Source organism: Trachypithecus francoisi, unplaced genomic scaffold (genome assembly GCF_009764315.1).
Source record: "Trachypithecus francoisi isolate TF-2019V2 unplaced genomic scaffold, Tfra_2.0 Lachesis_group2, whole genome shotgun sequence".
NCBI classification, from domain to species: Eukaryota; Metazoa; Chordata; class Mammalia; order Primates; family Cercopithecidae; genus Trachypithecus; species Trachypithecus francoisi.
In genome coordinates this window covers 7,650,255-7,674,382 of record NW_022681465.1, presented here as the reverse complement: position 1 = coordinate 7,674,382, position 24,128 = coordinate 7,650,255, and the positions used below count along the sequence as shown (strand labels likewise).

The 24,128-nt window shown below is 39.6% G+C and overlaps 1 protein-coding gene across 4 annotated transcripts in view; it reads right to left on the bottom strand.

Moving 5' to 3' along the window:
* Window positions 1-24,128, bottom strand: part of MTRR (5-methyltetrahydrofolate-homocysteine methyltransferase reductase) — a 32,746-nt gene that overhangs the window by 4,558 nt on the left and 4,060 nt on the right. For 2 of the 4 annotated variants that reach the window (XM_033178776.1, XM_033178773.1), the window contains 10 exons: window positions 23,422-23,575; window positions 21,602-21,719; window positions 18,308-18,686; window positions 13,312-13,434; window positions 11,346-11,499; window positions 10,505-10,593; window positions 7,676-7,856; window positions 5,558-5,600; window positions 4,046-4,232; window positions 1,124-1,242 (listed from right to left, as the gene is read on the bottom strand). In XM_033178776.1, the coding sequence (XP_033034667.1) occupies window positions 1,124-1,242; window positions 4,046-4,232; window positions 5,558-5,600; window positions 7,676-7,856; window positions 10,505-10,593; window positions 11,346-11,499; window positions 13,312-13,434; window positions 18,308-18,686; window positions 21,602-21,719; window positions 23,422-23,575 (1,547 nt within the window). The remainder of the gene's footprint in view (window positions 1-1,123; window positions 1,243-4,045; window positions 4,233-5,557; window positions 5,601-7,675; window positions 7,857-10,504; window positions 10,594-11,345; window positions 11,500-13,311; window positions 13,435-18,307; window positions 18,687-21,601; window positions 21,720-23,421; window positions 23,576-24,128) is intronic. The other 2 variants (XM_033178774.1, XM_033178775.1) reach the window with 2 other exon arrangements.

Here is a 24,128-nt window from a genome sequence, read left to right as displayed (position 1 = left end):
GTTCTACATTCAATAATATTAAAAGCAATTTTATGAATAAATGAACTCTTACTATGGAAAAGTGGCACAGGGCTGTGAAAGGTAGAATGTGTCAAGTGTCCATGAAATGATGAACACACTGATGAGACAGAGACATCTGTGATTACGCTTTTGCTTCCTTAAGGAAAAACTTAAAGTGAAGTAAAATAACCGTCCAGAGGACAGGACTCTACTGAGGAATTGTACCCAAGACTTGCGCAGTAGTTCACAAATATAAGCAGAAGTACAATTTTATTTTCCTTATTTCATATCAAATAATTCTGTTCCGATATAAAGTTACACTTATTAATATTCTGTTGAAAATTACTGTTGAAAGTTTGAGTTTAATGTTGAAACTTTTACTATAATTGGATCTGTTACTACCAATTGTATCCAATTAAGGGATAGATACAACAGCTGTGTATCATCACAGTACGAAGGTGGCCCACTATTTGTCCCCAACCACATATGCTATAAACCACCCTGTAGCTGAGGAAGGAAATACTAAAAGTGCCACAGTCAAAAAAGGAAGCTCTAGCACAAAGCAAAATCTCTACCACATTGTGTGTTTCCCTTTTTTTTTTTTTTTTTTTTTTTGTTGAGACGGAGTCTCGCTCTGTCGCCCAAGCTGGAGTGCAGTGGCCGGATCTCAGCTCACTGCAAGCTCCGCCTCCCGGGTTTACGCCATTCTCCTGCCTCAGCCTCCCGAGAAGCTGGGACTACAGGCGCCCGCCACCTCGCCCGGCTAGTTTTTTGTATTTTTAGTAGAGACGGGGTTTCACTGTGTTCGCCAGGATGGTCTCGATCTCCTGACCTCGTGATCCGCCCGTCTCGGCCTCCCAAAGTGCTGGGATTACAGGCTTGAAAAAGACACAGACATCCCTGAGTTCATAAACATCCTAGAACAAATACAAAGCTGACTAGACCACCTAGTGGCCTGTGTTTCCTTTTCCCATGCTGACAAATTATGTTATCACACATTGAATAACAATTTTTTAAATAAAAATTTTACAATCAAAGTCCAATTATCCTAAAAACGACTGAAGAATCCAAAACGGTTCCTCAGGAATACATTTTCCCATTAGCCAAAAAAAAAAAAACATACCTATGTTGTAGGAACCCAATAAACGGTGCTATGCCAGTTCCTGGACCCACCATTATGATGGGGATGGAGGGGTCCTTTGGTAAGTGGAAATAATTTGTTATTCGAGGAGAGATGGATATCTGAAATATGAAACCAAATGTGGTGAGCATGAAAGAAAACCTAGGAAAGAGTATATAACCAACACGACCTTTGCTAAACAAATCAGAAAGGGAAAATTCCCATCAAAGAAACATCACTAAATAGCAGCATTAGATTTTACTGAAACCATGAGCACATTTGTCACTACAGAAAGAGTTTGTCTTGCAAATTTTTCTTTTCTATTGAAATAAAAAATGTTTTAAAAAATGATACGCATTGTGTCTTTGAGGTAGAACACTAAATAGACAATGATCAAATCATGTTTCTTGGTCCATGGATAAGATCTGCTTTCTGGTAGGCAGACAACAGTATATATTATGGAGAAAGGTACCGTAAATATGAAGACAATAAAGATTAGCATCACTATGAGGTTGAAAAATTTTAAATAAAAGTCAGGCACCTTAAAAATAAATTAAGGGGCTGCTCCAAATATTCTAGATAATGGTGCTGTATTTGCTATTCTGGGTCCAATACTACCCAGAATTATTTTTGTCATAACTAAACAAATTATATAATTAACAAAATCTTTTTGTTAAAATTTCAAAAATATATTTCTGAATCAATCTGAGTATGTTTCACTTCCAGTTTCACTGACATATGCAAAAGTCATAGTGAGTGTTACCGAGGTTTAAGAATGACAGGATTCCCCTCCACCTTGTTTGGCGGTGTAATTGTATACATTTTAACTTTTAACTCAAGGACACCTGTAGAAGTAATGAAGAGCCTGAACACCGTACCTTTTAAATGAAGGAACGGCAGAGCTATATCTCATTACTGCTCTTACTTGGGAATGAAACTAGTTAACATTACATTTGCCTTATTCACTTCATTCATTTAACAGATTTACTGTAAGTATTCACTATGACAGGCATTAGGGATACAGAAATGAACAAAACAACACCCCTGTCTTTATGGAACTGACATTCTAGTGAGAGGAAAAGAAAATAAACACACACATTACCACATATATCCACAGAATGATGGGCAATGACTTCCTAATGTCTTAGGAAGCAAAATTACACAGGGCAAGGAAATGATGGGTGTGGCAGTGAGCTTGTAATTCAAACACCAATGCCAAAGAAGGCCCATGTCTACAGTGAGACCTCTGACCACGATCTGAATCAAGCTAGTTAGCCATGCCACAGCATATTCCTGGCAGAAAAGACAACACATGTGCAAAGATCCTGTGACAACAGCATACTTTCTATGTTTTGGGGCTCTCTTCCTCGAAGGCTGTGGTGCTGCTTCACTTGGGGGTCTATGTGCAGAGAGTATCACGGCAGATGGGAAGAAGAGAGACAATCTATGCCACACACACCCACAGGCTTAGTGCTCCTGCTTAGATGAGGCAGATGTCCTTCACACAGCCAGGCTGAACACCACTGGCAGGGTTCATCTGTGAACAACTGTACTATCTGCCATAGGAAGGCAGGGCATGTGATAGGTCTTGCAAAGGTCAACATTCTCTCTAATTTGTAATAAAACATGGCACAAGCACAGGGAATTTCAGATAGTTTTAAATTACATCCTTCACATCTGCACTTCTACTGCATATAGATTGGATAGTCAATAAAAATCTGTTAAAATGGGGAAGGAAGGAGGAAGACAGGGAGGGAGAAAAGGAGGAGTAGGTGAAAGGCACTCATGCTTAGTGTTTATGATACATGATGGATACACATTGTTTTTAACGTTCTGGAGATCATCTGCTATGTTTATACAATCACCATGTGACATATACTTGTATATCAGTACTATACTATTTCTCCTCAAAAAATAAAGTTTCTATAAGGTTCCTAATATTTTGATGTATAATGAATATACGATGTATAGTGAACACAGTAAAGCGCCTCTCTGTTCCAGAGAGCAGACTGGAAAAATATCAAGTTAAAGGGCAACTTCAAGCAGCAATCATCCCTCATCCTCTCAAGTATATCCCAGGAAGTCCTAATTCCCCCTAAGGTCCATGAACATTTCAGCTCTAATAACTTAAATAAACCAAACTTGTCCTAAGACAACACTCCAAGTGAATCACTGATTTCTTCATTACCATGAAGAAAGAGGACTTCATGATAAAGCCTGAAATGTTGCTTTATTTCAACTGTTCTTGTGGACAATTTTAAATTGTTCCCTACACACATGGTCTCGAAATTCTGCAGAGTGCCATATCAAAACATAAAAACAGGTGTCACTAAGTCCAGGTGTAAAGTGTCCACAATCTGTTGAGAAAATCACATAACCTTTTACTCCTAGGTGTGGTAAAAGTATTTACCGCCATGTCTTCTCAATAATGGCACAAATTCAGATGTCAGACACCACAGATAACAAAAGGAGAGAAACAGGGATGCGGGGATCCCACTAGCCAAAACTGGACAATATAAAATTAATCCTTAGTTGCCCTCAGACTCCCAATGTAAAACTACTTATTTGAGAGGCAGTATACACCTGAAACATAAAATGAGACTGTCTCTCATCACCCCCCCTTAAATACTTCTAGACTCTTCTCCACCCCTCCCTAGGCCGATGTACCAAGAATATCAACATAAAAGGTCTTCTTTTCCATGAATAGGACAAGCAAAGACCATACTATATAAAATTCATGCTTGACACATTCAGAAAATACACAGAGTAAATGGAAGTAAACAGTTTCTGCTCTTGCAATAGAGATTTTAAAATTCAAGAACAGCATAAATGTTCTTATGATAGTAATGAATGATGTGGCCGAGATTTCTAATCAAACAAAGAGTATGAGTTAACAATGTGGAGGTGAAGGTACTAATGTCTTGCCTTAGGAGCCAGGGCTATCCTGCTGTCTTCATGGGATGCGTATGTGTTTGGCTGAAGAACGGAAGCAACCAACAAGGCCAGCCAGCCTGTGCACACTCCCTTCCGCAGAACCTCTGTTGGGGCAGTAGACAGAAATTCCACAACGTTGAAGACAAAATGGAGCTTCCCTGGGTGAAATAAACTTGAGCTGCAAAGATACACAGACAAGTTTTGAACTCGGTATCAGTACGACTACACACATGGGTCAAACCAATCCTTTTTTCACTTAGTTTAGAAATATTTCCTTATAGGCTCTAATCTACCTTCCAAATCCTCATAGAGGAAAGCTATTATTACATAATTAAAAACTGCCCCCAACCCTCACACTCTCACACCCTACATTTTGTGTTATTCAAGAAAGTTTCCAATTTTATTTGCTTGCACTAGGACTAGATGAGATTTATAAAAAGTAATGTGCCCTAAGGATCTTCATGTAAAAGACTCATTCAGTCAATATTATAAAGACATTTTACCATGTGAAGAAATGGGGATAAATTCTAACAAATATCTATACATTATCTACTGGTAAGATGATAAATCTTAAAAGTGACTGAAGTATACACCCAGAAAAGAGAAAACTAAAAATTCAAAGTAAAAACATCTTTAAAAGGCATCCCTACAAAAACAGATTCCTTTTCACATTACAGGGTATATAATGCAGAAGAACTTGAGTTCATTCTTAATTCCTTTTTCAACCAAAAGAATGGCGCACTTTCTTGTATTACTATTAATAAAAGGCAAAACAGAGAGCCAGACGGGAAAACGGCAGAGGCTATGCAATGGAACGAAGGCCAGAGGGAGAATGCTACAAGCCAGTACTCATCAAATGTTTTTTTTTGGTTTTGTTTTTTGAGACGGGGTCTCACTCTGTTGCCCAGGCTCAAGTGCAGTGGCGTGATCTCGGCTCACTGCAATCTCCACCTCCTGGGTTCACGCCACTCTCCCACCTCAGCCTCCCGAGTAGCTGGCGCCCGCCACCATGCCCAGCTAATTTTGTTTTTGTATTTTTAGTACAGACAGAGTTTCACAGTATTAGCCAGGATGGTCTTCATCTCCTGACCTCATGATCTGCCAGCCTCGGCCTCCCAAAGTGCTGGGATTACAGGCATGAGCCACCACGCCCAACCTCATCAAATGTTTTATAGTGGAACTTTTCTGTCTCCCCTACCTTCTGCTGCCATTCAGTGAAGGTGGCTGGGCACACCAACAGAGGAAGCATGTGGAGGAGCCTGAGACTCCTAAGTGGGGAAACAGTGCTGGGCCGTTAGGAGCCACCCAAGATGCTAAATTCTATGAAGTCCCAGAGGACAGGAGCTCTGTGATTCTTCTTCTGCTTTATTATGCCTGGTACTGTCTTCCATACATCAGCTAAGTTTTCACTGAATAAATTAGTAAACTTTAAGGATTTGGAAGTCTGAGTGCCATAAGATTTTGGAGAATGATGCTATATATTATGTGAATGAATATTAGTACCTTGCACACGAATATGGTCTGGGTTGGAGTTTAGGAAGATGTTCTAGAAAAAAATAGAAACAAGCAATTATTAATTCACCACTACTGAAAATAACCTTACTTAAAAAATAAAAAATCCACATCTTATTTAGAATACTCAAAATAAATCATGTTCTAGTTTTAAATCATAGTTAAGAGCATGTATAAATTCTTTGTGTTCAAGTAAAATATTACTAACTTTTTCCTCAATTCGTAAAGTTAAAAACCAGATAAGATGCATTTCCTTCCTCTTAAGTCAGTATTTCTATCCAAATGCTAAATTTTGAGAGCAAAGGCTCCTAGGAATGGGTCCATGAGTTGGCTTCAGAGGCAAGAAGCTAAGCAAACTCTTACTAGGTATGTGCAGTTTTCTGCAGGGAGGTGTCCGGTTTTCAGATTTAAAATAAAGTCATGATCCCCAAAAGTTAAAAGCTACTCTTTCAAGAATTACTGAAAATACTTAGGCTTGAAGATTTTCCATCTTACATTTAAAATAATTAAAGTGTTTGGTTTTTAAAAAATTATCAGAAAAATTTAGTGATTTCAAAATACATAGGTATTCTTCCAAAAGCAGGTTAAATAAGCTGTATTTAAATATTGAACTATCCACTAATAAACTTTGAAATGTTTTATGTTTTGGTATGTTTTATTTTTAGCAGTTACTTAATTGAAAATTTGAAAAGGTCTATGTATAATGGCTTAGAGTTTTAAACATCAAAATAAAGTTTAGTAGGGTGTTCAACTTAATATTAAGCTTTAGATATTTTAATTTTTCTTAAGGAAATTAGAAAATAGTATAATTGTTTATAAGTCCCAATGACTTTCATTTATTTATGTAACTATGTAATATGTGGTATTGTTACAAACATTCTAAAAGGTAACAAAAAATCTACGAAAAGAATTGAAATAAATTAGTATATGATAAGAGAACTTTCCAGTACTACTTAGAACTCCCCACCCCGTGTTCTGTCATCCTAATCCTGCTGATGGTTCCAAAGACCTCACTGGAGACGGTGAGAGGGCCAGCCTAGGACAGCATGGCGAGAAGAGCAGCCTCATTCAGTAACATGGTCTTACCATTTTGGGGAGGTCCTAAGTGGAAAGAACACTAAGAAAAAGGAGGAGAAATCAGGCCCTGACTTGCAGAGGAGGGTGCCTTTAATTGTACTGGGCATCGAAAAGGATCTTGCTGGCCTAAGAGTAAAAAGGACAATACACATTTTGGTGTCACCAAAGAAAAATGCAAATGTTAAAGGCATGACTACTTACCACTACGTGAAAGGAGATGACAAAATTATAAGCACAGGAAAGTAGTAAAGGCTTTGAAGTCCTATAAAGCACCTAGTCTTCACCCCAGTAAGCATTTTCAATCCCTTCCTGAGAGCCACAGAGAGGCCCCCTGGACATCGACTGCTCAGGGAAAACGCTTAGGTCTCTTCTGTTGGAGTATGAGGACTAGAAGAGTCACTCTGGGCAAAAAAATGGGTTACCTTTCATCTGAAATGGGATGGTTCTCTGCCTGGCAGTATCATGAATATGTCGACTTGCACTGGTACGACACAGTCCCCTTTTGCTCTTGAAGGACCCTCCATCTGGACTGGCTCAGATGGGGGCATTTCTGCATTCTGCACACAGCACAGACTGCATCAACTTGCTCTATCAATTAAATATGATGTTCATTAGCTTTGAAAAAGATAACTTTTTAATAAAAGCTCATTTTTAGACATTTAGCTAAATAATCTTTCTGAAAAAAATTAAATTAGAAAAGCTACTCAATTCTGAGGCAAAAAAAAAGAGAGTAACAAGTGACTCTACTAAGAGAGAAAATGATAGTGACACTGCTGGAAGGAAAAAAAAGAAAAACCAAAAGTTTGGAAGGGGAATTCTGTGACTTCTGGAAGGGCACACAGATGTCACAGCACCCTGAGAACAAGATATAAGATGTTTACTTACCAATCACCACCATTCATTTAGATGTATTCTTTATGCATAGAATAAAAAGGGTAAGACAAGAGCAGCAAATTTTCTTTACTACAGAAAGGTGGCCCGCCTATCAGTGCACGAACAGCCACCACGGTGCTCGTGAAAGCGACTACTCACCAAGCAGGAGACTGAGTGGTGGCTGGCAAGAAGGGAAAGCGAGGAGGAGATCCAACAAGCAGGCACAGGCATCTCGTACAAAGCGGCTATAATCGGCTGCCCCTTGTTTACTGCACAGCTCCTGTAGCCTGCGCTTTTCAGCACTGTCACTGGTATAGTCCACAAGGGCTCGCAAAAATGCCTACAAAAAGAAGCCCGCCTTAAATTATGACACAATTTGTGGGTAGATCTATTAGAATACTCAGTTCAGTGTCTGCCTGGGGATGCACCCAATTACCCAAGAAAAAATGAGAAAGCCACTAGGAGCTATTGTCAGGAGGAGGGAATTTAATTTACCATTTGCTTTAATGTTGATCTGTTAGAAAAATTTCACAATGTAAATAAATAAATAAATAAATAAATTCTGAATCCCAATTTTCAAAGTCTAAACTCTCGAACAAAACATCAAACTTGCTAATAAGAATTTTTTATTTCAATGCAATTACAAGCTATTAATTACATGCAGACATAGCTTATTTTTCAAGGGTTCTTTAGGAACAAAGCACTTCAGTCATTATTCGCATCAAATGTTATGTGAAATGCTAATGGGTACTGCTACTTTAAATTCCATGGCTCAAGATGATTGTGTCCTGGACTTCCTCAACAGGGAGGACAAAATCACTGTTCCCAAAGGAGTCCCAGGTTTCCAAAGGTTTAGCTGAAGAATCTCTGTCTAAAATACCAAGACACTAACAAATTACACCAAATGCCAAACTCAGTGTCCAACAAAAACAAGGACTCAGGAAACGCTGCTGAATGGACGCCCCAAATCTCTGCTCAGACTTTTTGGAAGATAATAAAAAAATCTACCAATAACAGTTTGTAAATTCTAAAGCCAATACAATCTTCTAAATTAAAAGCTAAAACAGTGACAATTTTAAATCCTTTAACATACTTTTTTCACTTTAGAACTATAAAAACTTTATGGTACTGAAACAGGAAATGCTGCACTGTTTTTGGAGAACAAGCTGACAAACCTGACAAACATTGTTACAATTTAAAATGTAAATATTTTTAAAACAGCGATTCTACTCCAAGGAATTTGTTTCACAAATATACTTCAAGTTAAGTGTCCAAAAATTAATACAAGAAAGTTTGCCTTTCTTTTTTAATAGTGAAAAAGCGAAAATGACTCAATTGCCCATAATTATATCAACAAATAATGGTGTATCCATAGTATCCATTAAAACTCTTTCCAGGGCCAGGCACGGTGGCTCACACCTGTAATCCCAGCACTTTGGGAGGCTGAGGTGAGTGGATCACAAAGTCAGGAGATCGAGACTATCCGGGCTAACACCGGTGAAATCCCGTCTCTACTAAAAAATACAAAAAATTAGCCGGGCGGGGTGGCGGCGCCTGTGGTCCCAGCTACTAGGGAGGCTGAGGCGGGAGAATGGCGTGAACCCGGGGGGCGGAGCTTGCAGTGAGCCAAGATCGCGCCACTGCACTCCAGCCTGGGCGACAGAGCGAGACTCCGTCTCAAAAAAAAAAAAAAAAAAAAACTCTTCCATCCTGAAATACACAGATTCTTGATTTAAGTTAAAAAGGCAAGTTATAGAACAGCACATATAATATGGATCCCCATATTTTCCTCAGGAAAGCAAAATTCAAGTGTTAACTCTGAGGGTTTGATTATAAAATACTTTGGTTTCCTAGGTTATTTCTGTATCCAGAATTTTTCCAATGAGCATACTATTTTTGAAAAAAAAAACCCAGATATACATATATATACACACAAATATATATACACACATATATATACACACACATATATATATACACACATACACACACACACTTTACACATATTTTAAAAGCAGTAGAGCTGAACCAAAATTGTGACTTAATCGGTAAGCTTTCATCACAGTAAATTAATTCTAAATTTACTTAAATTGCATCTCGAGCTGATTACCAGGAAAGGAAGATGGAAAAAAAAAATATATATATATATACACACACACACACACACACACACATATATATTTAGAGACAGCTGAGCCTCTCTCTAAAGTAGTTTACTCATCCAAGACTAGAAATGCGATAAACACATTAATAAAATGACACGAAAACCACACTGGGGAGATGGTGGCCTAATTACAACACTCTCTATGCTCACTGACGATTACAAGTGTGGCAAGGGAGATGTGAAAAATTTTAGCCATTAATGGCCACTTCAGGGAACTGGTTAGAAGAAATCAGTTACAAGCAGTTATAAAAAAACAGTTCCTGGTACTATACTGACATCTAGTGGATTGTTCTACCTCCAAGTTCATCTAAAAATTGATTATTACCTACCAAAACCCTTCTATTTTTCCTGAAGCATTCTGTTACAGCAATAAATAGTTACATAGTATTACACAAAGGAGGTCTGAACAACTGTAGGAAGTTGCAAGTGGTGGTGGTGGGGAATCCTAAGCTCTCATTAGCTTTCTGTCACCAATTAAAGCAGCAGCAGCAATGTGTAGCTGGGTAACACAAGGTCAACTGCAGTCACTTCCATCACTGTGGAATGCGCTACACAGTTAATGACAAGTAAAAATAAGACTAAGAAAAAGCCCTATTTAAACAACTGCATTTCAAACAAAAATTTAAATGCAAATACAACATAAAAAGATTTGTATATGATAGTTACGATGATAGCACACACCTTTGGGAACTAATATTAAAAACACGCTATCAAGATCATATTTTTTAAGACTGCAAAGGGCAGATTCTAGATTTGTTTAATCAATCCTAAACAAAGCTAAGCATATTTTAAAATAGTTACCTGAAGAAGAGAGAAAAAAATACCTTTTTAGGAATTGCTCGGATTTCAAGACACCAGGTAAAAATGAACTGGAGAGAACATCTCGCAGGTATATGCTGGGGTAAGGCAGCTCCTTTTCAGGTAAAGACGAGAAAGGGGTTCATGACACAGAAGATAAAGAATAAAATGTTTTACACATTCCCCAAAACACAATTACTGTAGTACTTTACAGCACATCAAAGTGCAATATGACTTGTGGCAATGTTTATTCAGTCAAAAAAATTCCCCAAAATGAATACAGTAAACAAAACTCCATCTTACAAAAAAATAAAAATAAAAGACTATAAATTCAAGATAGGCCATATAAAAGAAAGGAAAATTATTTAAAATTAAGAAACAAAAAGCTAAAAAGATAGCAGTAATCCATTAGCATTATTATTCTCAAAAAATCAATTTAGGACTAATTTGAGATTCTAAGTAAATAATATATTTATATTTTGAAAAATAAATAATTATGGATAAAGCAACTATTTTATATAATAAATGAGCAAAAACAAACATACTATGGGAAGTAAATAAGAAAAGAATTTTTTAAAAAAACCTAGGCCAATGCTTCTCAAAAACTACATTTACCACTCATTTTTCATGTCCACAAATGTCCAATAATCAGAACATCCATTATCTTCTTATTCAATGTAATTAACATGAAAGTTAAGAAACTAGCAATACCAGTGTATGCCTGTGTTCCCGGACCCTGATGCACAGCTGAGCCACAGGCATCTGTGCGGCCACCACATATGACACTGAACCTTAGAGCCACACTCTCACCATCAGCTCCAGTCCACTGGCCCACAATACCCTAACGTCACAGCAGCAGGGCTGTACCTTTCTTCTTTGTGTCTGTCTTTATTTTCAAAAGGACGTAGTGCTCTCTTTTATCTTCAAGCTGCAGTCTTTGGAGTAGGCTTTGTACCTCAGAATCACTGTTAGGACAGATTACGCTGAAGGCATCTCCAGGCTGATAGGAAAAGTCTGTTTTCTAGAGAAGAGCCAAAATGAAAAACAAAAAAAAAGCCATTATATGTGTTACATAGTTTAAGCTATAGGGTAACAAAAATGTAGTTTTCAATATTATGATTTTAATATATGAACTCAGAAAGAAAATAGAATTTCAAAAAAAAAACCACACAATTTTAAAAAGCCCAACTCACCAAATAAACATACTTTCATTATTATCAGTTACTATTAAAAAGAAATCTGGTAGTTATCCAGTGTTTTGCCTTTTATCATTGCATACTTAAAGAATCGAAGTCAGACCTTCTTTGTTCTCTACAAAGTAAGGTCCTATGGCGTTTTCAATAACCCATGTAAATATAAAAATCCCTCTTACAAAAACACACATGTACACACACACGAAAACATACATTATGACCAAAAGAAATTAATTATGATCAAAAGCATTGGTCTTCAATTTTCTTCTCCTTACTTCACTCTTTTCCTTTAGGGGACAGGAAAGGGTACTTTATTTCCTTAAGTATAAAACATTACACCATCTGGCTTGATACTGGCTGTGAGCAAACATGGGCTAAAAAAGCCACCACTTCCCAAGTCAAGTCTATGACTAGGCCCATTGCCTCTAAGCCCTAGCGTGATACAGATGCAGGCTATGGCTCTGGGCAGGAGCCTCTCACAGCGACACAAGCTCACATTTCTTGCCAACAAGGGAGACAGACTGGATGAAGCACAGACCAACCCCTGCCTCTTTATGACAAAAATGTAAAATACCAGAACAAAAAATATTTCGGTGTACACAGTATTATTATTTATAGATGCAAAACCATTTAGTGTTGACACATTATATTTCTTTTTTTCTGTTAGGAAGTTCAATTAAATCTACACAGACAGCCTTAATGTGCTCTTGCTTTTCTGAAAGAACCCACTTAACCTCTCAAAGACTTTCATAAAATAAAGGGTTGAGCTAAATGACTTTGAAGAGGTACTCAAGCACTTATTTTAGGACTGTCAGTCAGTTTCTTAACCTAAGGTCAATGGATTCCAGCAGGGTGTGGAGGGTGGGCAGGGGGCCCATGGACAGGGTGCACAGAGGCACATCTCAGACTAAAACTGTATGTAAATGTTTCTATATACAGTGGGCCCTCCATATCCTCAGGTTCTCCATCCTCAGAATCAACCAACCCTGGATGGAAAATATTTGGGAGGAAAAAAACAAGAAAAAATAACAGTAAAAATAATGTAAACTTAAAAACACAGTATAGCAACTACTAATATTGTGGTTACTGTAAGTAATCTACAGATGACTTAAAGTATAGGGGAGGATGTGCACAGATTACATACAAATACTATAACATTTTACATAAGGGATTTGAGCTTTGAGGATCTGGATATTTGAAAGGGGTCCTGGAACAAATCCTTCAAAGATACTAAGGGACAAGTGTAATCATTTTTCGGGAGACCTCTCGTTAATATAACCAAGCACCACGCAGCTCGGCGTACGTAACCAAGCACCACGCAGCTCGGCGTACGTAACCAAGCACCACGCAGCTCGGCGTACGTAACCAAGCACCACGCAGCTCGGCGTACGTAACCAAGCACCACGCAGCTCGGCGTACGTAACCAAGCACCACGCAGCTCGGCGTACGTAACCAAGCACCACGCAGCTCGGCGTACGTAACCAAGCACCACGCAGCTCGGCGTACCTAACCAAGCACCACGCAGCTCGGCGTACCTAACCAAGCACCACGCAGCTCGGCGTATGTAACCAAGCACCACACAAGTCTTTCTGCACATCTTGACAATATTACTGTGCTGAGAAATAAATTTTGCAACTTACTGAAATGTCCAATTCTACCAGCAGAGTGGTTTTTATGGCATCATTCGTAGTAAGTTGAACTGCCTTTGAAATTGGAACTTGAAAAACTGGATCTGCTGAAGTCACAGATGCTTGGCTTTCCTCCTTTAGAAACAAATGGGACAAAATGTAAGTGCAATTTTCAATTATATCCTTCTTTCACTTAGTGACTATGCAGGATCCATAGGGACTTGCAAAACTTCCTGGCTACTTAGTATTCATTTCCAAGGTAAATGAGTGCAGACATATGGAGCTAGCTTTTCAGAAGAGAAGCTCGATTCTATTTCAAACTCTCTATCTAATAGACATTAGAATTTCTGAAATACACATAGAAAATACAAAATACTGGCATTTTCACATAAAGACCTAGTAGTTTTCCTAATAAACTATGTAATGGGAAACAGTATGTATGCAAATGTTTCAGGAGAGATCTTAAAGGATGTGAAAGACGTTAGCTACTCGGGAGGCTGAGGCAGGAGAATGGCGTGAACCCGGGAGGAGGAGCTTGCAGTGAGCTGAGAGCCGGCCACTGCACTCCAGCCTGGGCGGCAGAGCAAGACTCCGTCTCAAAAAAAAAAATAAAAATAAAAATAAAAATAAAAATAAGAACGCAACGTGTGTGTGTGTGTGTAGATGGTCACAGGAACCTCCTAGTGTGGGGTAATGCTGTTCATATGGCTGCTGAAATATGGCTTGTGAAATATGGCTAGTGTCACTTAGAAACAGAATTAATTTTAACAAATGTTCATTAATTTAAATTTAAGTAGCTATATGTGGCTAGCAGCTCTTGTACCAGACATAGTAGGTCTTGGAAAACTGCAAAAAATCCCAATTCTTTATAATACTCCCTACTCCTTTTCTATATTCCTAAGTTTAAAAACAAAATATTTTAACCGTACTAGTCAATTAATCATGGATAAGTGGCTATATGGGAAAGCTGGGATCAGTTCTGGGTGTCTGGAGTGTGGGGGTACTGAGATGTACCCCTAAGAAGACTGCCTTCTGCAAAGGCTATGGCAGTGCTGACAATGACTATCTCTGCCACCTGCAAGAACCACTTCAGCATTCTCAGGTCACACCTTGCCCCTGCCCACACCTCCTTTCAGAGGCAGCCCACATCCAATGTCTAATCAATGACTACAAACGTCCAGCCTCTTTGTTCCAACTCAGGACAACTCTGAAGACCCACCAGCTCCAGAGAACCCTATGGGATTGGCTGAGGCCTTTTTTTTGCAACTTTTTTTGCAGCTGACTGCACAGCAGCTCAGCTTCTTTCTGTGCCCAATCCTGCTTCCATCCCTCCATGCCCAAAGATGATGCTGTCAAGAGGATGCCCTAAAAACATCTCATTGTTTGACTCCTGGAACCAGCCTGTGACAGTCAGTGCCAGGGTAGCCTACGAAAGATGCTAAACTGGAGTCTGGAGCTGGATCATCTACCTGGTTGACAATGAGAACACCACACTAGTGAGAGAGCAGACACACGGCACCGGCACACAGCAACAATGCAACCGTAAGTAGCAGGGAGCGCCAGTGGAAGCAAATGCATTACCTTGCAAGATCCATCAGGTGCCTGAGAACTATGGAGAAATAGTAGAAGACTGGTGGGACTTGGGGGGCTACTGCTAAACCTCACTCACACTTGAAAAAAATGCAAAAAGCTTAAATGATGAACCAACAATTAAGAACTAAGTATAAAAGCCAGGGGACATCCACAGGAGCTTAGAAAGACACAGTCATCTCATACAGCTCATGACAGCAAAGGCAGAGAAAGCCAAGGACTAACTGGGAAAAAAAATCTTGAATACCCAGATTCCCTTTAAAATCGTGACTACCTGGAATCCCTTAAAAATCTTGACTACAAAGAATCCCTTAAAAATCTTGACTACCCAGATTCCCTGAAAAATCTTACTACCCAGATTCCCCTGAACTCTTTGAGCCTGCAGATGCGGCCACTCCTTCCCACGAAGAGTAAGAACTCCCTTCTCACATCTGGATGGTGTAGGGACCTCTGCCCACAACATATGCCTGTGCCCCCACTACCACACTCCATCCCCTCTCCTGGTTGCTAGACCAATAACTGGGGTTGTTGTGACACACTCAGCCACTAAAGCACTGGGCCAGTTAAGGAAGGGAAGGGACTAACCTCTAAGAAAGTATAGGACAGAGCACTATGCCCCGCAGGAGCCAGGAGAGTATGCACACGACAGACAGCTGAGGTCCTAAATTGAGGAGGGCAGAACACAGATGCAAAAAATGAGCAGCTCTAAAAGGCACTGGATCAATCCTTACAATGAAAAGAAATCAAGGAGACATGTAAAGGGAGCTGTAGGCAGCTGCTCCAATAAAAACGACCCTTTGCCCTGTTTCCAGACCAGCAACCCACTGACTGTAGGAGAGAAGAGGTCCCTAGGAGGAGGGACTGTGCGACACTATAGAAACTGTACTTGGCAATGGCTTCTGCAGTCCTTCTTCCAAAGGGGAAATGTACACTGGGCTAAGGGGAATATGCAGGCATTCCAGGGTCTGTGAACAGGGGGTTCAAATGAATGTGGTTACCCAGGGACTCAAAGCGTCAGCACAGCTCGTCTATGACAGCAAGGCACATGGGGGGCAGGCGGTAAATGGAGTCCTGGCCCAGGACCCCCAGTGGCCAGTCAGCAGCTGGCACAGGGCAACACTGAATTCTTGGCCTCTGACATAAGATCTATCATCATGGGGAAGGCCAAGAAGAAGTCTCTGAATTTGACGCCATCCTCCTCCCTAAACACCGAGATAGAACAAGAGAAACAAAAGAGCATCCTGAGAGAAATGACATCCTTAAAAAGCTGATGGACACAGGGGATGGTCTCTCCTATCTCCATTTAATTCACCAGTGTGACCACTGCAAAAACCACACAAATCCTGGGGGATGACACTGAACTACTGGAAACTCAAACAAGTAACGGGTCCACTGTAGCCTCTCTGCAAGCTGGTTTTCCTTGACAGAGTACACTAGCATGACCTCAGGTACAGGGACAATGATTTAGTCAAAGTGCTCCTTCCAAACCCTATCACTAAAGAGGATCAGAAACAGTTCACTTTGAGTTGGAACAATGTATACATTTACAATTACGCCCCAGGGCTCTCATAAGTCTGCCTGCTGTTATGAGTCTGAATAAATGTGGAACACCTGCAAAGCACCACACTAACCAGCTTACTCTATCAGGGGCATTGTGCTATCAGACTGAATGAGCAACGAGAAGTGGTCAGAATACTAGAATCCTTGGTAAGACCCATGCCCTATGCAATTTAAGGGCCTGCAGTGTCAGCACAATTTTTAGGGTTCTAACAGTTTGGTGCATGTCAGGACATCCCCTCCCAAGTAAAGGCCACACTAGTGCACCTTGTACCTCACTTCTCCTAGAGAGAAACAGAACCACTGCTAAGAGTCTTTAGGATCTGCGGATAGCACATCCCATACCTGAGAGGACTGAGACCTAAATACCAGGTGACAGAAAAGGTCACCAGCTTTGCGTGGGGCCCAGAGCAGGAGGGAGCTCTACAGCAGGTCCAAGTGACCGTGCTTGTTAACAGGTCCTGCCGCTCTACCACACAACCCAGAAGACCCTCTGATTATAAGAGGTAATACTTCCGCATGGGAGAAAGGTACCATATAGGGCTGACTGAGGCCTCTGTTGAGACTGCATCGCAGCTCAGCTCCGCACTGTGCCAAATCCTGCTTCCAACCCCTCTGTACCTCAAGGCAATGGTCCCAAGAGGATGCCTACAAAACATTCTTTTTTTTCCCAAGTCTTTACTCTCTCAGTATATTACTTCATATTTATATTGTCTCCCTTAAATACTTGAGATTTGTTAAATCTTTTAACTACATTATGAACAACTCAAGTCTATTTAATGACACTTTCTATTAAGAAAAAACCTAGAAACCATTTTTGTTTTTGAGACGGAGTCTCACCCCGTCGCCCAGGCTAGAGTGTGGTAGTGCGATCTCAGCTCACTGCAACCTCCGCCTCCTGGAAAAAACCCACAAACTCTTAACAGATCTTCCTCCTAACTTAAAAAAAAGAGGTACATTGTGTCTGTTCCCAAACCAGACTGAGATACACTTACTGCAATTACCTCACTAAACAATTCACAAAATAATGAAGTCCAAGTGCAAAAACAATAGCCCATAGTTGTTTATACACAAAATCATACTTGTATGAAAGTTTTAGAAAGACACTATAAAAGATACTAAAAAAAATTGCTATCATACGAGGTGTCCACAAATAGTGCTAATATACAAGACAGATGCTGCATCCAAATTATTTCTTAAATGTCTACATCTGTCTTCATTAAAAAAAGAGAACAAGAAACTAAAACTGGTAATAACTGCAGTAAGGCTGTGGTTTTTGTAAGAAAAGTCCATGTGGAACTCCAAACAGCCACTCAACAGAAAGAGGACTTAGCTCTGGAAACTTATTTTAAGCAGGTTAGAAAAAAACTTCAGGGTACCATACACTGACTATGGCAAGAAATTATCTATTATGCAACGTGATACTCAACTAACTGCCCATACAACTTACCTCTGTTTGACTCATCTAAAATGAGAAACCAAGTTGTTAGTTCTCCAAAATAATGACGAAACTGAGTTCTTAACTATTTACTTCTTTAAATATAGAAGAAATAATACAAGACCTTTTGTAATACCTGGGTGGGAAAACTTTTACTGGAAGGGGCCAAATGCTTTAGGCTTTGCAGGCCCCTGTGGTAACCATTAACTCTGCCATTGTAGCTCAGAAGCTGTCACAGACACTACCTAAATGAGTAGGCATGGCTGTGTTCCAGTAAAATCTATTTACAAAAGAAACATGCTGGGCCACATTTGGCCAGTAAGCCATAGTTTGTTGACCTCTCTTCTAATGTAATAATTTAAAAGCCCAAAGCAAACATCCATGATTAAAAAGCATCCATAGCATAAAGAAAAACTTGCTTACCTGGCCAAGAGACTCCTGCAGATGTACCTGCAAATATTCTGGGGGTAAAGCAGGAACATTCAGAGAGGCTTGCGAGAGTGGGGGTACCGAACGGGTAAGTGAGGACTCAAAGTCTTCAATTAAAACATTGGATTGGTTGCTGTTCACTGCATTTTGCTTCAAAACCTCAGAATCCTTTCCTCCTGAATCATCGAATCTCAGAAGCTCGACTTGTGATTCAATGTGTAGCAACTCTGACTTCACAAGGTCTGTCCTCGAGGACGCAGGTGATGCCACCAGGGGTGTGCCACTTATCTCCTCTTGTCCTCTGCTTGACCTAAAATGCTCTCTGAGGGCCGGCCAGAGTCCAGCAATCCATGGCTCAACCACAAGTTCTAAACTGGACAGTAAAAACAAAGGAAAAACAAAACAAATGCCTAAGTTCTCCATCTGAATGCAGAACAGGATAATGACAGTCTGTCCACTTGGCAAAGTACGCACTTGTTAGAAACACTATGAAGACCATTCGGAGTACAAAAAATGCTTCACGATTAGGTTTTAAAAAGCAGGATATATTATGTGTTCATTAGCACTGCAGCTAAAAACATGAATATATATAAAGGTAAAAGAAATGAAGAGGGATAGGAAGATATTCTAGTAATATGAATGATAGGAATAGAATTCCTCTTAATGTCCCAGAATCGGTAAACTTTATTTTAAGAAGATACAATTTTAAATAGGCATGCTAATGCTAACAGAACTGAACCAAAATTCAAGCCCACCATAATGCTGCAAATGCTCATTCCATCAATCAAATGCACCTTTTCTTCTTCTGCCTAGCCAATTTACTGATCTTCTTCCTACAGATTAAAATATCACCAAGATATCACTACAGATTAATGCCAAGTCCTTAGACTAAATAAATAAAGCCTTTCTCTCAGTCCTGAACTATTTTATTTATTTATTTATTTTTCTTTTAGTAAAATTCCCAGGGAAGCTGACAACAGGAGAAAAAAAAAAGCAACCATCCTTTGGGAAAGTTGAATTCATCATAAATAGATTGTTTTAAATGTGGCAGTCCACCTACTATTAACAAATGATGATAACAACAGCCATTCCCTGAATAGAAAAGTAGAGTCAGTGGATAAGACCGTGTCAGGGCTGTGGAAATAACACCACTTTCAATCACAACTCAAACGAGGTTCGATTAAATTCTAATTCCTAAAGCGAAATGAGTATTAAGAGGATGCACATTTCAGGCCTGTGTCTCATCATGACTCAGGCTGTCATTTCACTGTGCTCGGTAAGTGCTCATGTAGTACACTGCTCAAAATGTGGTTATACATTAGATCTGCCCTGAGGAGCCTTTGTGAAAACAAGTTTATAAAATTACAGGTTCAATAATAACAGCTACATTTAAAATATCACTTTCATAACTCAGAAATATTAAGGTGATAATATGCGTAACCATGAAGAGAGCTAACGTTCACTAAGTGTTTACTACATGATGACAGGCACTCTTCTAAGAGGACAACATGTATTAATCCATTTGATTCTACCACGAAGCTTACACAGTAAATAGATTACTGTTATCTATTGCATAGAGGCAAAAACCAAGGAACAAAAAGCTTAAGTAATTTGACCAAGTTCTCAGTCAGGAAGTGGGGGATCAAGGATTTGAACCCAGGTATTGGACTCAAGTGTGCATTCGTAACCCCATTTATTGTGGTGGTATGTACATCAAGCAAGAATGTCTTGAAAATATCTTTGTTTCAGAAAAAGGAAAAATTGAAGTAAGGTAGTTAGGTTGAAAAATCTAAGCAGTGTAGTCTACTGAAATATACAGTCAAGCATTTTAATACTTACACCAATAAATCAACAGAGAAAATGAAAGTCTTTGAGGAGAAGTGAAATATAGATGAGTGATGGGCCTAATGGTAATGGATGACACAAGCGTTACATTAACAGTTAAACACAGCCCATACAAGACTGAGCATTTAATGTCAATGAACTTCTGGCAAAAGACACTCAACATAAAGGTACTAAGCTAAAAGTGAATTCGCAAAGAAATGTCACAAAGCTTTGTCACAATCAGGAACAGTATGTGTACTGGGGATGTGGAAAAAACCCACAGCATCACAGCTGAAGGGAAAGATGGAAGAAGTGGGCACGAGGGTGAGTTCAGCAGAAATACAGTATGCCGAAAAGCAAGACATCTGCTGAATGTCAATTTGCTGACATTTGTCATTTTCTCATAAACAGATTATTCAGTAACATAGTGAGAGAAAATTAAATTAGCCGGGCATGGTGGCTCAAGCCTGTAATCCCAGCACTTTGGGAGGCCGAGACGGGCGGATCACGAGGTCAGGAGATCGAGACCATCCTGGCTCACACGGTGAAACCCCATCTCTACTAAAAACTACAAAAAACTAGCCGGGCGAGGTGGCGGCGCCTGTAGTCCCAGCTACCCGGGAGGCTGGGGCAGGAGAATGGCATGAACCCGGGAGGTGGAGCTTGCAGTGAGCTGAGATCCGGCCACAGCACTCCAGCCTGGGCGACAGAATGAGACTTTATCTCAAAAAAAAAAAAAGAAAAGAAAATTAAATTAAATTAATACATGGACGTAGTAGAAAAAAATCAAGGGTGTGTGCTATTATCTGGCTAAAATAGTTAAAGGCTAAGTAAGTTATAGGACAGTATCTGTAAGACCACTGAATAAACACATCAGGATGATTTGAAAGGTGCCACACTGGGTGAAATACTGACTTGTAAAAACAAGAATAAAAGTAATGAAAAGATAAAGTATGTGTCTGTAAACGTTTGATTGGCATGGTGGCAAATGGCCATTCAGAGGGTAAGAGCACGCCAAGCAATGCAGCCTACAGTGAAGGCCCAGAGACCCATGTTCTCTGACGGCGAAGTGTGGCTCACCAGGCTCCCTCGATGTAAAGAGCCCGATCCAAAGGCTCCATGTGCACGGCAAGGAGAAGGGCATAAACGATTCAAGTTGCTAAAGAACAAGCTGATTTCTGCAAATACCTACACTGTTTAAAATAAAGATATCTGTACTGGGGTACCTTTTCTAACTCTTGCCATTAGCATACACTGAGAAGGATGAGACAGACACCAAAGAAAATCAGCAAAACAGGTAAATCAAGCTCTGGCTGACCCTCTTGGGTCCCAAAGCTATAAAAGCTAACGAAAGTAAAACATGAGGAAAAGTTCAGTGTTAAATGAAAAGCCAACACGTTTTATAAGTGAACTTTCATCACGTACAGAGGGCTTATTGGAATAAACAGAGAACACTGCCCTTACCCTACACAGTCATCTGCATGTCCAGTGTCATAGAAATGCCGGGCTCCAAGCTCTTGAAGTCGTTTATCAATTATTTTCCCCCCATTGCAAAAGTAGGTGTATTCTGAATCACCGAGACCTAAAGAGCCCGAATACATAATTAATGCACAATAAGGTTTAAATTTAAGGACATAAAGAATAGGTAAATAAAATACTATTCCATGCTCTTCTGAATGGATTAATAATGTACAGCCTCACATCTTATTCTCCTTGAGTAATACTATGCATGCAGGCAGTTTTCTTCTACTTTACAATATAAAAAGTACCAGATATAATGAAACAAAATATTTATTGGCCACTGGTGAAAGAAAAGACTTCACATTTTCATCTCCTTGACTATGTGTAAAAACACAGAAATCTTAAAACAAGGATCAGATGGGTTGCAAAACCACAATATCTGTTATCTGTACATTTTTTCTGATACTGAGCAGGGGTCAGCCAACCATAGCTTCTGGGCCGAATACCACCCACCGCCTTTCTTTGTAAATAAAGTTTTATTAGAAGACAGTCAAGTCCATCTGTGTACATATTATTTATAACAGCAAGAGTTGAGTAGGCCTGCAAAGCCTAAAATACTTACTATCTGGCCCTTTATAGACAGAGTTTGCTGACTCCTGATAATGGAAAGGTACACCTGCCGTATAAATAACCACAATAACGATGTGGTATAAATGTTTCTGTGTTGGGGAAATTAAGAATCGCTTCTATGTCTCACAGTAAAAAAAAAAAAAAAAAAGAGCTTCAATTTCTCAGCTGAGTAGTCATCTCCATGTTCTTTCTCTACAAAAGGGTGAGAAATCAGTGGTTCCACGCTCGGGCCTAACATTGACTAGAACAATGGGATCGGCTTCTGCTCCTGTCTTTTCTGGATTTTTAAACAAGTGCGTGTTCTCTCTCTGAAAATACAGAAAGTATAAAAACTTGAGGTAAAAAAAAAATCATAAATACTGTGAAATACTCTCTTTAACATGTTATATATGACAGATCATTGCCAGGGTTACAATCTCAAATTTCTAATCGGTTATTTATTATACTCAACCCATCCTTTCCAGATACCCTCTCCAAAAAATAATCCTCAAAAAAAAAAACAATATAGGTCACAAGTCAGGAATGTGGACCCTCAATTCCCCTCGGGTATCATATATGAGGTGATCTGGTCCTTCTGATCCTTTTTAACATTTTAAAACTATGGTCCACAGAGTCCTAGGTCAGTTTTTCTTAACCTGGGATACACGTTAGAATCACCTGGAAGCTTTTAAAACTAACGATGCTAGGGCCCTACCTTGGAATAATTACATCAGAATCACTGGAGGGGGGCCTAAGTCATAGAATTTCATAAAAACTCCCCTAGCTAATCCTGATGTGTAGCTGGGGAATGAAAATCATTTATTCTGGGAGAATTGTTCCTAGAGAAGTTATCAAAATCATTGGGAGTGTTTTGTTTTGCGTTGCTTTTCTAAACAAGAGGAATGGCCTGAGAAGTTGCTTCTTCAAGGACTGTTTCAGTAGGTTTAGGATGAGGCCCAGCCACTGCTATTCTGAAAAGGTGCACCCTTAATTAAAATGCCACTCAAGAGGTTCTGCAGAGATGTGGCTCTGGGTTAAGTCTGGGGAAGATTTAGAAAAGTAGCACATTACATACATTTATATATACATACATATAATATTTACATAAAAAAGACAAAACCTCTATGATCACACTTCATAGTTCTGAAAGATAACTCAGATACCAGAGATAACAACAGTATACTATAGTAAGATCGGAAGAGAGAGTCCATTACCCAGTAACCCATACCGCAGGTGAGCAAAGAAATCAACCGGCAGTGTCTGGTTCTGTATTTCCTTAACAAACTTGCGGGCTGTGTCGGGTGGGTCTCCGGTGCCCGTGGTAGAAACCACAACAACAAGAGGAGCTGTTTCGGTTTTTAGATCATACTACAAAACAAGGACATCAAGTCAGGGAATTAACACTGCATGCATTTTTTATTTAACACAGCAGCAAAGCAATCAGCTTAGTTTCCTGTCTTGTATTTCAATTTTCCTCCTTGCCAGGTTTTTTGAGATGACCAGTCCAGTGACTACGTGCTCTCAGCTTAATCAAGTTGCCTAATGCAGGATGTCATTCAAGGAAACCATGTGTCTGTTTTGTTGATGCTCATCAAGAGGTTGGGGGATTAACATGTCTTTCTCTTCACGTGGTGTACGTACGAGAGGCAGGGACCAGAAAGGCACAGACAGGACCCATCCCAGGTTTCCATCTAGTCTGGTCCTTCATTTTTAGAAAAATCAGAGGAAATAGGATATAGTCAACTCTTTGCCACCGAGTCATGGGCCAAACATTAACATGAGCTCTAATCTGCAAGGCAAATCAGCACTGCTAAGAGCCAAAACGAGGCACCGTGATGAGCTGCCAAGGAGGAATAGCAGCTAACTGGGTGGAAACGTCTTTTCTTTTTTTTTTTTTTTTTTTTTTTTTTGAGACGGAGTC